The sequence below is a fragment of the Antechinus flavipes genome, chromosome 1 (genome assembly GCF_016432865.1).
Source record: "Antechinus flavipes isolate AdamAnt ecotype Samford, QLD, Australia chromosome 1, AdamAnt_v2, whole genome shotgun sequence".
Taxonomy (NCBI): Eukaryota; Metazoa; Chordata; class Mammalia; order Dasyuromorphia; family Dasyuridae; genus Antechinus; species Antechinus flavipes.
Genome location: NC_067398.1, coordinates 609,717,548 through 609,732,579, shown reverse-complemented (window position 1 = coordinate 609,732,579; position 15,032 = coordinate 609,717,548). Strand labels below are relative to the sequence as shown.

General features: G+C 37.9%; 1 protein-coding gene across 3 annotated transcripts in view; it reads left to right on the top strand.

The window, feature by feature from the left end:
* Positions 1 to 236: 236 nt before the first annotated feature.
* SAMD12 (sterile alpha motif domain containing 12) overlaps positions 237 to 15,032 on the top strand; it is a 494,473-nt gene continuing 479,677 nt past the window's right edge. For all 3 annotated transcript variants that reach the window (XM_051971015.1, XM_051971014.1, XM_051971016.1), the window contains exon 1: positions 237 to 377. In XM_051971015.1, the coding sequence (XP_051826975.1) occupies positions 365 to 377 (13 nt within the window). In that variant the 5' untranslated portion in view covers positions 237 to 364. The remainder of the gene's footprint in view (positions 378 to 15,032) is intronic.

Genomic DNA, 15,032 nt, shown 5'->3' with positions numbered 1-15,032 from the left:
AGCCCAGGGCTCCCGGTCCTCCTCTCCAGCTCCTGGGGATGCGCTTCACTGCCTAGCCAGGTCGGCACCCTGAGCTGACTTTGGAGAGGGGGAAGGGGCGTTGCGATAGCGCGCTCAAAGGGAGGATTCCGGGGGCATTTGCTGGGGCTGAGAGAGGGGGAAGGGAGACTACATTTCCCAGACTGCCCGGCTCGTGCAGGGAGTCGGCTCCTCCAGTTTGCGTGAGGGCTGCAGGTTGATCTTGGTTGCAGATGAGCGCAGAATTTATAAGCGAGAGCAAGTGAAGTGGGGGGGTGGGGAGTCCTGGGCAGAAGAAGTGCCCAGGCCAGGCGAATTATGCATACGTTAGGCAAACACTGAGAGAATGGCTGTGGAAGGTAAGAGACATCTAAGTCCTATTTCCTGCTGCAGCAGCAGCAACAGCAGCTGCATCGACACGCGCACCCCAATGTACCCACTGATGAGGATTGAGGGGATCGTAGGGGGAAGGGAGAGGGATGAGATGGGAAGGAAGGTGAGGGGGAGGGAATGGACTTCTGCCGCCTCCTGCTCCTCACCTGGGCCATCCAGGAGAAGACACTGGGTGATCGCCTGGGAGAGGTGGCCCAGAGGGGCGATGGTGTGCAGAGGAATTAAGGTCTGGAGGTGGGGAGAGGATAAAAATCCCATTATGCAAATTGTTACACCGGGAATTGGAGGGAAGCTTTAGCTACCCGGCCCGAAGTGCCAGCCTCCACACGGATCTCCTTGGCCGTCTCCAGCCTCCCCGGCCGGCCAGCGGGTGGGGGATGAGCCCTTTTCATGCCCCCACGTGGGGAGGGGGACCCTTGCCAGGTGCGTCATCCCCCCAGTGTTTGGGATCTCGGATTGCGATTGGGCTGGAAACCCCTCCCTCCGACGCTGGGCTCTGAGCTGGGCGCGCAGGAGCAGCTGCGGCGCCTGGGCTGGGGGTGGAGAGGTGTCACTACACCTGTCTCCTTGATCCCGCAGCCGCACTCGGGAGCTTGGGAAAGTTTGTGGGAATGGAATTCGTGCGGGGCGTGGGGCTAGGGGGAAACTCCTTGAATTCTCTGAATGGTGGCGGGGTGGGGATGGTTGTGATTCCATCTCTTTTTCCTTTTGCCATTTGGATCTCCCCTACCCAGTTTCCGAGTTTTGTTAGGCAATTATATCTGCAAATTACAGCCTCCGCGGGCTTCCTGGTTGGAGATACAGTTAGGGATGGGATACAAGTCTTGGGTCATAGGAACCTGGATGGAGAATAGGAAGCCCCTTAGAGCGCTCCAGTACAATTGAGGCCCGGAGTGACTTGGTCAAGGTCTCAAAACTAATAAGGAGCAGAGTCGGTTTTAGAACTCAGGTCCTAGCACTGTTAAGTTCAGCAAACAGGGCTTTTGACTCCCTTACCAGAAATTAGGGAGTAATGGCGAAACCCACTAATATTTGTGATGCCAAATTGTATAATGAGTCAAGCCTGTCCGGAAGTGATTGAGCGACAATGACTAAAGGTAGCATTCACATTCTCATGTGCGGAGAATTACTTATGGTATAGAAGGATGGCACGGATCCAAAGCCTTTTCCAGGCATCAAGGGCAAGAGAGAAGGCAACACCCCAGCAGCAGAACTGGGCTCAATGCCACCGGGAAATGAGGCTATTCCTTGTGGGCAGGAGACAAGAATCAGTCTCTGAGGACCTCTTTCTTTGGGAATGAAAAGGAAGAAGAATGGATGTCCAACTTAAACATTAACTTTGTCCTCCTAATGGTTCTTATTGCAGCTAGGGGCTTACCTCCTACTTGTCAACCTTTTAAGCAGGACACATTTATTTGCAATTTAATATCCACCTTTTGTCTCCAATTGCTACCTTAATGGGCATTTCTTAATGTGTATCTGTATTTCTGTTATTTAATAAATTAATATGTACTAAGTGCTACTCTGTGTCAGGCACTATGCTAAGTGTTGGGGATACAAAGAGGCCAAAAAACCATCCCTGCCCATCTAATGGGGAGATAACATGAAAATGAATATATATAAAAAAGCAAACTATATAAAGTATAACTAGGGTCATAATTAACAGAGGGAAAACGGTTGAATTAAGATGTGATGAAAAAGCTTTCCAGGAAAAGAAGGGATTTTAGTTGGGCTTTAAAGAAAACCAGGGAGGTCAGGAGGCAGAGTGGAGGAGGAGGGCATTCCAATTATGGAGCCAGCCAGAGATAACCTTTAGAAATCAGAGATGGAGTGTCTTGTTTATGGAACAACCAGGAGTCCAGAGTCATTGGATCCAGATTATGATGGAAGATGAAAGAATTCACAGAAGGTAGAAGAGTTGAGGTTTTGAAAATCTTTGAATGCCAAACAGAACATTTTATGTTTTATCCTGGAAGCAATAGGGAGTAACTGGTGATTTATGGAGTAGGAGGATGACATGATTAAATCTACACTTTAGGAAATCACTTTAGTGGCTGAATGGAGAGTGAATTGGAGTGGAGAAAGACTTGAGGCAGGCAGATAATCTCTCCTTCCCTCATTACCCCCCCCCCCCCCAATCTGTATTTTTTATGCCTCATGGGATCATGGAAGTAACTCTGAGTTCTGTAATCACATTGAAAACTACATACTTCAAATGGGGGCCCAGACTCTCTTGAAGTCCTGAAGATTGGACAGCAAGAAATGCAAAGCCATTCAAAGGAGGCACAGTTCTCTCGGCTGCTATTGGTGTCAGTGGTTGGACTTATATCAACGTTAGACTTATTAAATTAAGGATTTTCAGTTAGAGGGACTTCTTGGATGAATTCTGGGTCATGCTCTCTAGCTCCTGAGGATGTCCTTTACTGTCTGGCTGGGCCACCACCTCGAATTGATTCTGGGAAGAGGGAATGAAGGTTGACACCTTCTCTTACATTTTTTCTTTGAGTTTCCTAGCACCAATGAAGAGTCACACTTCCTTTTCGATTTTTTTTGAGTTACTCGAACACCAATAAGTTAAGTGACTTTCTAAGGATTACATGGTTAGTATGTGTCAAAAGAAGGAATCAAACCCAGATCCTTTTGGTTTTGAAGCATCAGCTCTCTACTATTTGCTTTGTGTGTATGAGAAAGAAAAGAATGTAAATGTAAGAAGGAATCTATAAGACTAATTCAATGGAATCAAACTCAAATTGAAACAGATCCTTGAAGGAGCATAGTGATTTAGAAAACCACAAATTAATCTGTTGGATTTTTTATGTATTGTGCTAAACATTTCCCAGTTACATATTAATCTGGTTCTAGCTTCACCTCCTCATTTTGCAGATAGAGAACTCAAGCTGAAGGAGGTTAAATGACTTTTATCTAAGGTCACACAGGTCATCAGTGGGATTTGAACTGAGGCACTCTGGCTCCAATGTTAGTGCCCTTTCGCCCACAGCAGTCCTACTCTGTCTTTCATCTTTGCTTGTAAGTAATGTTGGATACTCAAAGGCTGCCTTGCCTTCCTATCAAGTTGGAAAATCTTCTAGGGTAGCATAGGTCTGGTAACACCAGTCTTTCTCAGTTTGGAGAGGCTTATTGTCAGGTTGATCAAAGGGTGAAGAAATATGGGACCATAGTTACTCTCAGAGACTGTCAAGTCACAAAGAGGCTTCTGGGTTTGTTAAGGTAGTGCCTACATTGTGAACAGAACTCGTTGACATATTAAAGCCAGTAGATTTGTGTCTTAGAGTTTTATTTTTCTCTTATTGAAGATTTTACCCAAACAAGAAGCTGGACCAAAGCATACTTAAAAGAAACTAGGAGGGCTTTTTAAAAGGAGCTATTAAGGTTTCATTTAATTTCATCTCTGTCATTGGTCACCCAAGTTTTAGTTTGGAGTTTCTGACGTTTTCATTTTCATTCAGGTGGCGTTTGAGAGATTTGAAATAAAGAAAGAAAAGTGGTAGATTTGTTTGTTATATCAATATTTTGTTCTTGTTTTCTAGAAGAGACAAAGCAGGGAATTGTCAATGGCATCTGGAAAACCTACGTTCTACCTATTCCACATTTACTGTATAAACCTGGGTAAATCTTTTAACTTCACAGTGTGGCAAGCAATTGTCTAAGACGCTCAAGTACAGATGAGTTGTATCTATCTGCCTCAGTTTCTACATGGAAATTTCTCATAAAGACAACTACCATCTTGGAGAACCCCTCCCTCCAAAAAATTCCTAAAGTATAGTTTTTAGATGTAGAAAACTCTTATAGGTACAATAATTTGAAGTAGAGTATAACTTAGAAAATTTTCTTTTCTTTGTACTTCACTAATTCAGAATGCATAAAAATATTGGATATATAGACAATTTAAATGTAAACAAAATTATGAAGGAGATTGAACTATTTCAAGAGAATATTTGAGAAAAATTCACAAATGTGTATTTTTGAGGGAAAAAATAAGGTTTTGTCTTATTATCACTTTTATTTTCCAATATACCACTCTTTCCTGCCACATTCAGAGACATATCTCTTATGAGAAGAGAGGTATAAAGGTAGTAACCACACATCAACCATGAATGATGTATGAATGATAAATACACCCATAATACCCCACCTTTTCAAAGAAAGGAGAAAGGTACATTTTTCCTCTTTATTTTTTTCTGTGTGTGAGTATGTAGAGGGACCAAGTTTAATCCTTATAATTACATAGTCTTCAATTTTTAAATTATTATTGTTTTTTCCATTTATTATAATAATAATGAATATTTTAAAAAATCATCGTGTTGTCTACTTTATGTCAGTTTATATGTCTTCTTATATTTCTTTGCATAAGAAATGATTTATATGAATAGAGTTTAGGGTAAAAACAGAATGGATGTGGGCTTAAATCCTGCCCAAGAGGCTTTCTAGCTATTAGATTCTGGACAACTACCTCAGCCTTTCTGAGATAGTTTCTTCATTTGTAAGTGGGAATAATTATTACTTTTTAATTTTAACTTAAGTAAATATTGAATCCAGTGCTGTATTAACATCAGACTTTTCCAGAATTAGGATTGAAAAAAGAAGAGTGAGCTATGATAAGTAGGAACCACAAAATCTAGAAATATTAAAAGCCTACATATACTATGTTGAGTATTGTAGAAGATTTAAATATGAGTAAGACTCCCTGCAACATGCTCTTCTCCTCTCCCCCATATTATGGTCTAGTTGTGGGATCAAATTGTTCAATTCACTAGACATTTATAAAACACGATGTGCAAGGCATTCTTGATACAGATATACAAAGGACACATCTTTCCTTCTTTATGCAGGGAGGGGAGAGGAAAGAAAAACTACATATATACAAATAAGTATGATACAAAAAAAGTAAAAAAAAACAATTCAATTTTCTAATAGATTTGTGATTACATTGATTTGAGTGAACCTTGAAATGATATAGATAATAATCCTCATGTCTTTGTCCATTCTTTCAATTCTGGGATAGGAATTGATAGGAATTATTTTCCCATAATTTCATGCCAAAGGATTTACCACATGTACTGTGAGATTTCTCACATTTCAAGCATCCCAGTGTAGCAGTTGAGCTAAGTATCTGTAATTCCTTGTTCTTCTTTTTTGATTTTCCATTTCTTCAATGACATTTTTTACTCCTGATCTTCTTTGAAGTCTTTTATTTATTATATTGTAGCCTGTTCATACCTATCATCTCTCAATTGCCCTTTATGTGACTTGCTTTTAATTCCTTGGACTTTATAGTGTTTTGTGAAATTTGTGCCTTCATTTATGGAAGAATTTGGAGATTGTTAAGGAAAATTTCCTGAAGACTATCTAATCCCTGTTTAATTTAGGCTCAACTAGGTATCCGTTTGTACAGCTCTACTGATATATAAATAGAGATGGAGATGGTCAACCTATAGTTGTGTAATTACATCATAAATATAAGCAATAGACATTTTTCATCCACTTGTTTTTTTCTGCATGAAGTTAGTTGCTTTTGAGTGGTTTGAAACCAAGAAAACAACCACTGATATAGTCAGTATTTATTGTAGTATAGGGTCCTAATATAGCAGTAACTTGATGAAATAATATATTTAGATATTAAATATCCCAATTAAAAAAAGAAGAGAACAAAGTTCTAAGAAGCTTTGAATGGAGAGGAATGATTGTGAAACTGTTTGGGCCAAGGAAAAGGATGGATTGTGTAGACTAGTGGTAAGGGATGCTATAGAAAAGTCTTGAAAGCAAATGAAGCCTGCCAATTCTAGGCGATATCAAAACTATTCTTGTCATGTAATGGGTCTAGTTATTCCAAATTTGGAAATAAAATAATAGGCAAAAGAAAGTTTGGTTCATAGGCTTTGTAGCTGGATTTGGAAAATTAAAGAACAGGTGCTGTCCACCTATCTCAAGGCAAAATCTCCTTTTGAATTAGATAATGAGGCATCCTGAATAGCAGTAACTCATGAAAGTATATATATATATCCACAGATTCTCTGCCAACTTCTCTCCTCTGCCTGCCCTATAGTAACACTTAGTTATATTCACAAAGATTTATTTTTGTAGGTTATTAAAATAATCACTTTTAAAAATAATTTTTAACAATTTAACAAATTAACAACATTTTAATATTTTAAAGCTGCCTATCTTTCCTCTTATAACTTCTTCCTATGTCCTCTCTGAGAATCTGAGAGTCATGCCTTATAATAAAGGTGTTTTGTTGTTGTAGTAGTTTATTTTTTAAAGAAAGAGAAAGATGAAGTTAAAAAATCAGCCAATCAATATATGGGGTGGGGGGATGAAATTCTGCAAGATATTGTATACCTGTTCACCTTTCCCTCAACCTTAGCAAAGGACTTTGGGGAGATGTAAAAGACATCTGGAAACCAAGAAAACAACCACTGATATAGTGGGGTCTTCTCTTTGGGGTCTAGTGAAAGGACTACTTATTAATTGGAAGAAGGAGATTCATTTAGTATTCTATTTAAATCTTTCTCCTTCTCTATCTTTGGAATCTCTACTAATCTTTTCAAAGCCCCACTCAAAGGCCTTCTCTGATTTCTACCTCCACCCAACCAAATATAGTACCTTGTTTTTACACCTCTTTAATGTGTTTATTTTGTAGTATTTGTGTATTCTAGTTATCTGTGTTTTTATCTTGCCCTTCCATTAAATTGTAAGCTCCTGTGAAATGACTGAAAGTGTGTTAATTAATTCTTAATTTTGTATCTTCTTCAGCAACTAGACCTGTGATTAAGCACTTAATAGATGCATAATAAATATCTGTTAAATTAATCAGTGGATCTTCTCTTTAGAAGCTGAATGTAAAAAGCTCTGAAGAAATTCTTGAGTGAAAGAAAGGAGGGGGTCAGAGTAGATGATCTTTGAAGTTCTTTCCTTCTCCAACTCCATTGTTGATTAAGTTGGGTCATTCTTAAAATCATAACACAAGCCAAACTCTCTTGATTATTGATGTAAAAGGAAGCCATTGATTGAAAAGAACACACAATTTGGAGCAAAAGCCTTCTCTTATTAAAGAGCTATCACTTGGGGAATTGTATTTAGCTGAAGAGAACTATTTACTCACTTATTTTGATTGACTTCTTTATTTTGGAGGAGACATCCCAGAATGGCAACTAAGAATGTACATGATAATTTTGTTGTATATTCAAAAGGAATATGTTAGATTTGCAGTTTCATGTAAAATAATTTTTTATTGTACTATTTTGAAAATGCTTATTTATTCCATAATTTAAAAAAAAGAAGTTAAGATTAGAATGTAAATTTTAAGCTACTTGTGATATTACCTATTCATTTCTGCTTAGGGGGAAAAGGCATGTTTTCTCTTTGACCTTTTTATGGTTGTTCTTACACATTAAAGACACATTCTTAAAAAAAAAAAAAATTCTTCCTGCGTCTTTTAGAGATGAGCTCTGAAAATCACCCTTGATACCTTCTATCAATTCCAGATAACCTCTTCCTAAGACTACTCTTCTTCCCATCTGAAGGCTGCCTTTGTTAAACTACAGGTGCCAATGCTGAAGCTTAATTGTTATCCACACTGGCTTTCCCATCATGTTCTGGTGTGTAATGCAGTAGTGACACCCTCCTTAGCTGTGCAGCGTGGAGATGAAAGCAAACCTGGCTATATTTAGTCTGATTTTTCTAAAGTGTGGGTGCAGGATGATTCCTGTACAACCCACTTCAACAAGTGAAAGCCAGTGCAGGCAGAGCAGCCATTTGAAGAGATGCTCTCTTTCTTTAAAGATCTGCTAATAGAGAAAAGCTGTAAGAGGATACTTCAGTTGTGAGTTGGATGGGTAGGTGGGTGGGGATGTGTGTGCTATCCCTTTCCTCCTCTACTATTGCTCTGCTAGTCTTTTATAATAATGGAAGATGTCTTTATCTTTAGCCATTTGACAAGAATGTACTCAACACACACAGGGTACGTTGCTCAATACTCAACCAGGGCTTGGAAGCCCTTTCATAAAACATAGTCTTTCTCATTAAGTTTATGTTCTAAAAGGGAAGATAAGACAGGTCAATAGAAAAATATAAATTCAAGCATTAGAATAAGGAAATATGAATATTATATTATAGGTGGAATTAGTGGGAGTGGGGAGAGATGCAGATCTTTAAAGAAGTTTTTCCTGTAGCTAGTGGTATCTGGGAATCACCACACTTTTCTCTGAAGTTTACTAGTTGTATGGCCCCAAGGTAGTTACATTTCCTTTGCTTCTCATTTGTATTCCAGATTATATTTCACAAAGTAAGCTCCCCAAGGGCAAGGACTCTGTTGTTTTTTGTCCCTATGTCCTTGTGTCTGATACATAATAAGTACTTATTGGTATCTGTAAACTGGAGATAATAATATCTGTAAAACCTCCCAGAATTCTTAAAGGAATAATGGTACATATACCGTGTGCTCACCTGTGCTCACAGGGAGGTCAGAAGAAGCTTTGCAAGGACTCTCAAGGTCTCTCTGAAGATTTTTGGAATCTGTTGCATGACATGGGAGATGCTGGCACAGGACCATTCAACATGGCGTACTTACATCAAAGAAGAAATTTTATGAGCAAAGCAGAATTGAAACTCTCAAAAGAAACATGAGATGGATAAATTTGGAGAATTCACCCAAAATGTTTACATGGACAATATATTTGTGCCCAACCTGTGTCAGAACATTCCAAGCTCATACTGATCTTTGATACAGACACACTATAACATGATTATAACATAGTGATGTCATTTTGATTCTATTCAAAAACAAAGGACAGCTAGCCAAATATACATGAATACTATGTGTAAATTTGTGTGTGTATATAATATATGCATATATACATGAATGCCATTTGTCATTATATATCATGTATATGGGACATTTGGAAAGAGACTTAGAATGAAATCAAGGGAACAAGAATAGATTTAGTGCTGATTTGGGTAACAGAGAACACTTGGACCTCCTGTTTCTAGAAGACATTGGTACATACTTCCAAGGATGATAAGGAGCTTCCCTTTCTTGAAGAATTTGAATTAAATTGTAATTTTGTTTCAGGATTTTTGAAATCTTGGTGGTGATATGGAAAAGATACCTATCTGGATTGTTTCTAGCCTTAGATGAATTTAAGATAGTATCACATAGTTTCTTTTATCTAATCTGAGCAGTGCTGTATTTAGTTCATTAGCTAGAGATCCTTTTACTTAAAAGTTTGGAAGTTTGTGTTTATCTTGGAGGGACAGCATGGTCTTAGTGGATAGAGTGCTAGAACTTAGAGTCTTAAATATTGGGTTCAGATGTCACCCATGTCACTTATTAAGTGTATCACCATGGGGGAATAACAATACCTCTAACTTTAAAAAAAATTTAGTTTAAAAAAACTATTTTTTTAAAGTGTTGCTTTAAATTGCTTCTGAAACCTACTCTAATTTTAATCTATAATCATGTTACTTTCCTATGGGGGAATTATAAATTCCCTTTAGGCAGAACCAGTTTCTATTTGATTTGGTATTCCTTGGGTTTTTCACAGAGCAGGGTCCATAAAACTTTTAAGTGTATTAAGACTTTTAAAAGGACAACCTATGCTTATTTTTTAAATCCAATTAATTAAAATTGGACATAATCTAAGAACAGAAATATATACCATTGTAGTAGAGACACAATTAGTCCTGAAAACTTATGTTGAAACATATGACATTAATTACAAAGGATGTGAGTTAAGAGGATGTGTATCAGTCACAGTGACTGAGTAAAGAAAAATAGAATCAAATGATTATAGAAACATATTCAAAATAAGTAAAAAAGTAGCCAACCTTGAGATCCTTTCTTAAGCAAAATTGCACAACAAATGAAGCTGGGTGGAATAGCAGATACATTGGTTAATACAGCTCAACATGAGTCAGATCCTTAGGAAGCAATCATCAACTAAATCCCCATTCTCCTTAAAAGGCAGAAGCAACTCCTACTTTGCCAAGATATTGCAAGTCTTAATATGAACTACTAATCTTAGAAAGGCTCTGAGTAATGCATGCTGATGGATTGTATCTGTCAAAGAACTTGTCCAACTAAGTTAGGAGAGATTCTTGCCAGAAAAATGGTTTTCCTTTTGACCATGGCCATTCATAAAGAACTAACTATTCATTGAAGGAGAGAGAGGTAGGCTGTTTTAGGGGTGGTAAGTCCCCATATCCCTGAAATCATGAACTCTTCAAAAAATGCCAGGAAAGCTCAGCATAAGTTGGCAGCATGATGTGGCCGCCAGATAAGCTAACTAATACTGTCTTATTAATAGAAGTATGGCATGGTCAGAACAAAGGAGGCAACTGTATCATTGTACCCATGCCTGGTAGATTATATCTCAATATGTCTGACACATTTTAGAAGGTACATTGATTATCTGAAGAGTGTATAGTTTGGAAGAGAGAAAATGGAGCAATTAAATTCATCAAATATTTATTTGGCCCCTACTTTGCGCCAAGCACTGGGCTTGGAGTTCAGACAGAAAGACAAAAAAATCAAAATAGTCTTTGTTCTCAAGAAGCATATTTTCTCTTGGTGATGGAGGTGAAGTAGGTGACAATATGTAAATTCATTCAAATTAAAAAATAATGTTGGAAGCAAGGGTAATGTGTGAGACCTAACAGGTGAAAAGTTCACTAAGGGCTTCTTATAGAAAATAGCAGTGGTTCTCAAACTTTTGTTTTCAGTATCTTTATCCTATTAAAAATTATTGATCTCTCCAAAGAGTTTTTGTTTATCTGGATTATATTTATAGACATTTACTATATTGGAAATAAAAACTATTTTTGCATTTGTAGACCCTCTAAAAGGGTTTCAGAGATCCCCAGGATTCTCTAGACCATACTTTGAGAACCACTGGAATATAGCATGAGAGCTTGAAGGAGCTAGGGTATCCTAGAACCATAGCTCATATTGATAGAATGGCCTTGTAGCAAGTAGGCCAATTAAACTAGCATATTGTATGGGAAGGGAAATAACATGTAATTCCTCTGTAAAGATTGCTTGGAAACACAATGAGGCAAATAAGTGGCAAGTAAAAACAACACAATGTGGGCCTTGGAATCAGAAAATCTGAGTTTGAATCTTGCCTGAGTCATTTACTGCTGAGGAACCCTTTTAGCCTTTTCTGTATAATGGGTTTAATAATAATAATAACCCTACCTTATAGAGTTGTGAGTATCAAATGAGCTAACATATATAAAGTTCTATGCAAAACTTAATGAATTATATAAATTATAATATATAATATAATAATTATATAATATAAACAAAAATAAAATTTATATAATGAATCATATAATATATAATGAATTATATAAATGTTGGAATCTTTACAAACTGCTAACTCATTAGAGTTGATGCTTTGGGCCAGAACCTGAAACCAGGTACTAAGTAGAACTAATTAATACAATGCTTGTGTTTACACCTTTACTCATTGGAATTCACAAGTATGGGAGATTCACAAAGCAAACTTTGTAACTTTGTGAATTCACACCTCCCTTGAAGCTCTTAGGGCCAGAGAGCACTATGGGAGAAAACCCATAATCCCATCCTTTTAGAAGAGTCATATATAAGCCCAGTGAAGAGAGATTCATTCCAATATTTTCCACTTGGCTGACTGGTGTCGGAAGAGAGTTCAGCTGGATTGGAGAGGAGCACTCTGGTGCAGACACAGAGCACTTTGGGAGACTGAGAGCCAGAAGCCCTCTCTCGGAGGCAAGGCAGATTCAACTTGGAGCTGGATTGGAGGCTGAAGAAAGCAGAGGCAGAAGCAAAGGACAAAGCCTTCTCTCCGAGGCAAGAGAGCTCCTTTCCATTTTCCACTTGGCTGACTGGAGGACTGAAGGACAAACCTTTGGATTTGAAGACATTCAGAGGGAGCTCTTGGAAACAAGCAGAGAGATAGGCCTCTAAACTGACCAGGCTATTTTGGAGACAATAAAAGATCTGAACTTTTATCACCTGGCTGCGTTTTGGGTGATTATTTACTCTTAACTGAAACGAAAGCTGCCTCCAGAAAATCTCCTCGAGAAACCTTTTCTCGCAGAGAGAACTATTATATTAAAAAGAAGAAAATCATCACATAAAAATATAAATAAAAATACAATAAATGTAAATATGTCATCAGAAAGACTCATCTTCATGAGTTCAAATGCAGCTTCAGGCAGTTACTGTATGTTTAATCCTGAACAATACACTTAATAGGTATTTAACTTAGTTTCCTCATCTGTAAAATGAACTGGAGAAGGAAATGGCAAATCCCAGCAATATCTTTGCCAAGAAAACTTCAGATAGGGTCAAGAGTTGGATACAGAAATGTATGTAAAGATTTGAATATCAGATACATAGAACAAGTAGAAATTACTGACAAGAACACCAACAAAAATGTCATAGTGAGGAAAAGGGGGCCCAGAAGGGGCATTTTGGTATAATTCCAAATGGAAGGCTGGATGTGCATGAAAATCCAACAAAGCACGCTGAGAAACATTGTTTAGGCAGGTAGTGGGAGAACTAGGAGTGGGCATAACTAGGGAAGGAAGCATTATGTTTAGCAGTGTGAGTATAAAAAAAAGGTAAGCAATACAATCTTAACCCTGAAGTAAATGGGAGCTGAAAAATTGGAGGAGGAAGGGAAGGGTATACAGGTGAGGAGGAAGAAGAATGTTGGGGAGGGTGAGTTGAGTTGGGGGAGGGGTGTGAGAATGTCTGGAGCCTATCCTGAAAGAATGCCTTGGGCAAAGGAATCACCTATCCGGAAAACAGGCCTTCAGGGTGGAGATTTCTCCAAGGATAAGAAGGTGGTTAAAAGAAGTTGATTGCACTGTTTGGAAGAGAAAGAGAGGCTTTAATTTAGTGGTGGGAAAGAAAGCTAGATTTCAAAGGATTGAGGAATGGATAGAAGAGGAGAATGGAAGTCAAGTATAGGCAACTTTTTTTGCCTTAGGAATTTGGCTATGATGGGGGAGAGAGATTAAACAAAGATTAAATAAATACTTCTTAAGGATGAGGAACATTTTGGATATTTTAAAGAATCAGGGAGAGAGACTAAAAATCAGAAAGAGGAAATTAAAAAGATGAGATGTTGGAAGACAGGATAGGGGATGGAATTGAGGCACAAGTAGAAGGGTTACCTTAGGAAAGAGAAGAGCCATCTATTTTCTGAAACTGCAGAGAATAGAGGAGGATATTGAGGGTATTTCAGATGTTAAATCATGATGAAAAAGGAACTAATATAAAGGGAGGCTAGAGAATTTTTATGGGAGTTTGTAGATCATGGTGTGGGAAGGGGAAGAGATTGATGGGAAGGGGAGGAAATGCGGTACCCCTAACCCCTGTGATGTAGAAGGGATAACTATAATTATCCTACTTGCATACATTTCTTATGGTTAAATTAACCTCATTTTCCTTATCTGGAAAATGGGGATAATAAGAGCAACTATATCACAGGGTTATTTTGAAAATCAAGTGAAATAATATATGTAAAACAAACTTCAAAGTGCTATATAAAGCTAGGGTTGTTTTTTTTTTTTTTGTTGTTGTTTTGTTTTTTTTGTTGTTGTTGTTGTTGTTTGTTTGTTTTCAATAAAGTAGAAGATAAAGTCCTCTATAGAAAGAGTGGGAGATGGGAACAGTTTAGATGGCTTGAGTAGAGACAAGACAGATTGGAATCAGCAAAGAGTAAAAATAATTGACGTGCAGGAGTGAAGATTAAATAAGGTAAATTTGAAGTTAGTTCAGTTAACAATTACTTGACTTCCGTCAGTGTTTAACTGTGGCTGAATAAGAGCAAAGATGATGGCTGATGGGAGCAATAGATAGTTAGCTTTTCTTGTCTTCTTTGGACAAGGGGGCAAGAAATTCAAGAGCATAGCAAAAAAGAACTGATTAACCGCAAGGTCAAGGCAGGAAAATGAAACCAGGATACAAGTCTGGGTTGGGAAAATAAGGAGGGTAGATGGAATGATAAATTCAAGTGTTGACAGAGACTAGTTTTAGTAGGGTAGGATGAGATCCAAAGAGAAATGGAAAGTTATGGTTAGAGGAATTTCATTATGGTGGCAAAATATTGGTGAATGATGATGACATAAAAGAGTATAATACTTTTTATGGATGAATAGAGTGAAGATGTAAGTACTGGGAAGTGAGGAGGTTGACTACAATGGATATATAATATCTGTCATCCATGTGTATATTCTCTCCAAGGTGTTTTTCACAAGCCACGTATCCCTGCTCACTTCCTATTACTCTAGTACAAATCTGTTCCTAAACTTGCTATGAGATGCCCACTAAGTGGTCTGAGGATCTCCTTTTTTATTTCTTGAGGTCATGTGAACCAATGGAGGAAATAGACAATCTTGCTATATGGTTGATGTGTTTTTCTTTTGATCCTGTAACTCTGACAATACTGTGTATGCCATTTCCCCTGTGCTTTTCCTCATTTATAGTGTGTTTAGGCTGCTCATTCTTACCACATTCATCTCTGTTGTTCTTTGGATAACCCTTAATGTCACTTCTCTGGAGCTGCGTTGTTCCATGACTCATAATCAAGAAGAGTCACTGGGAAAAT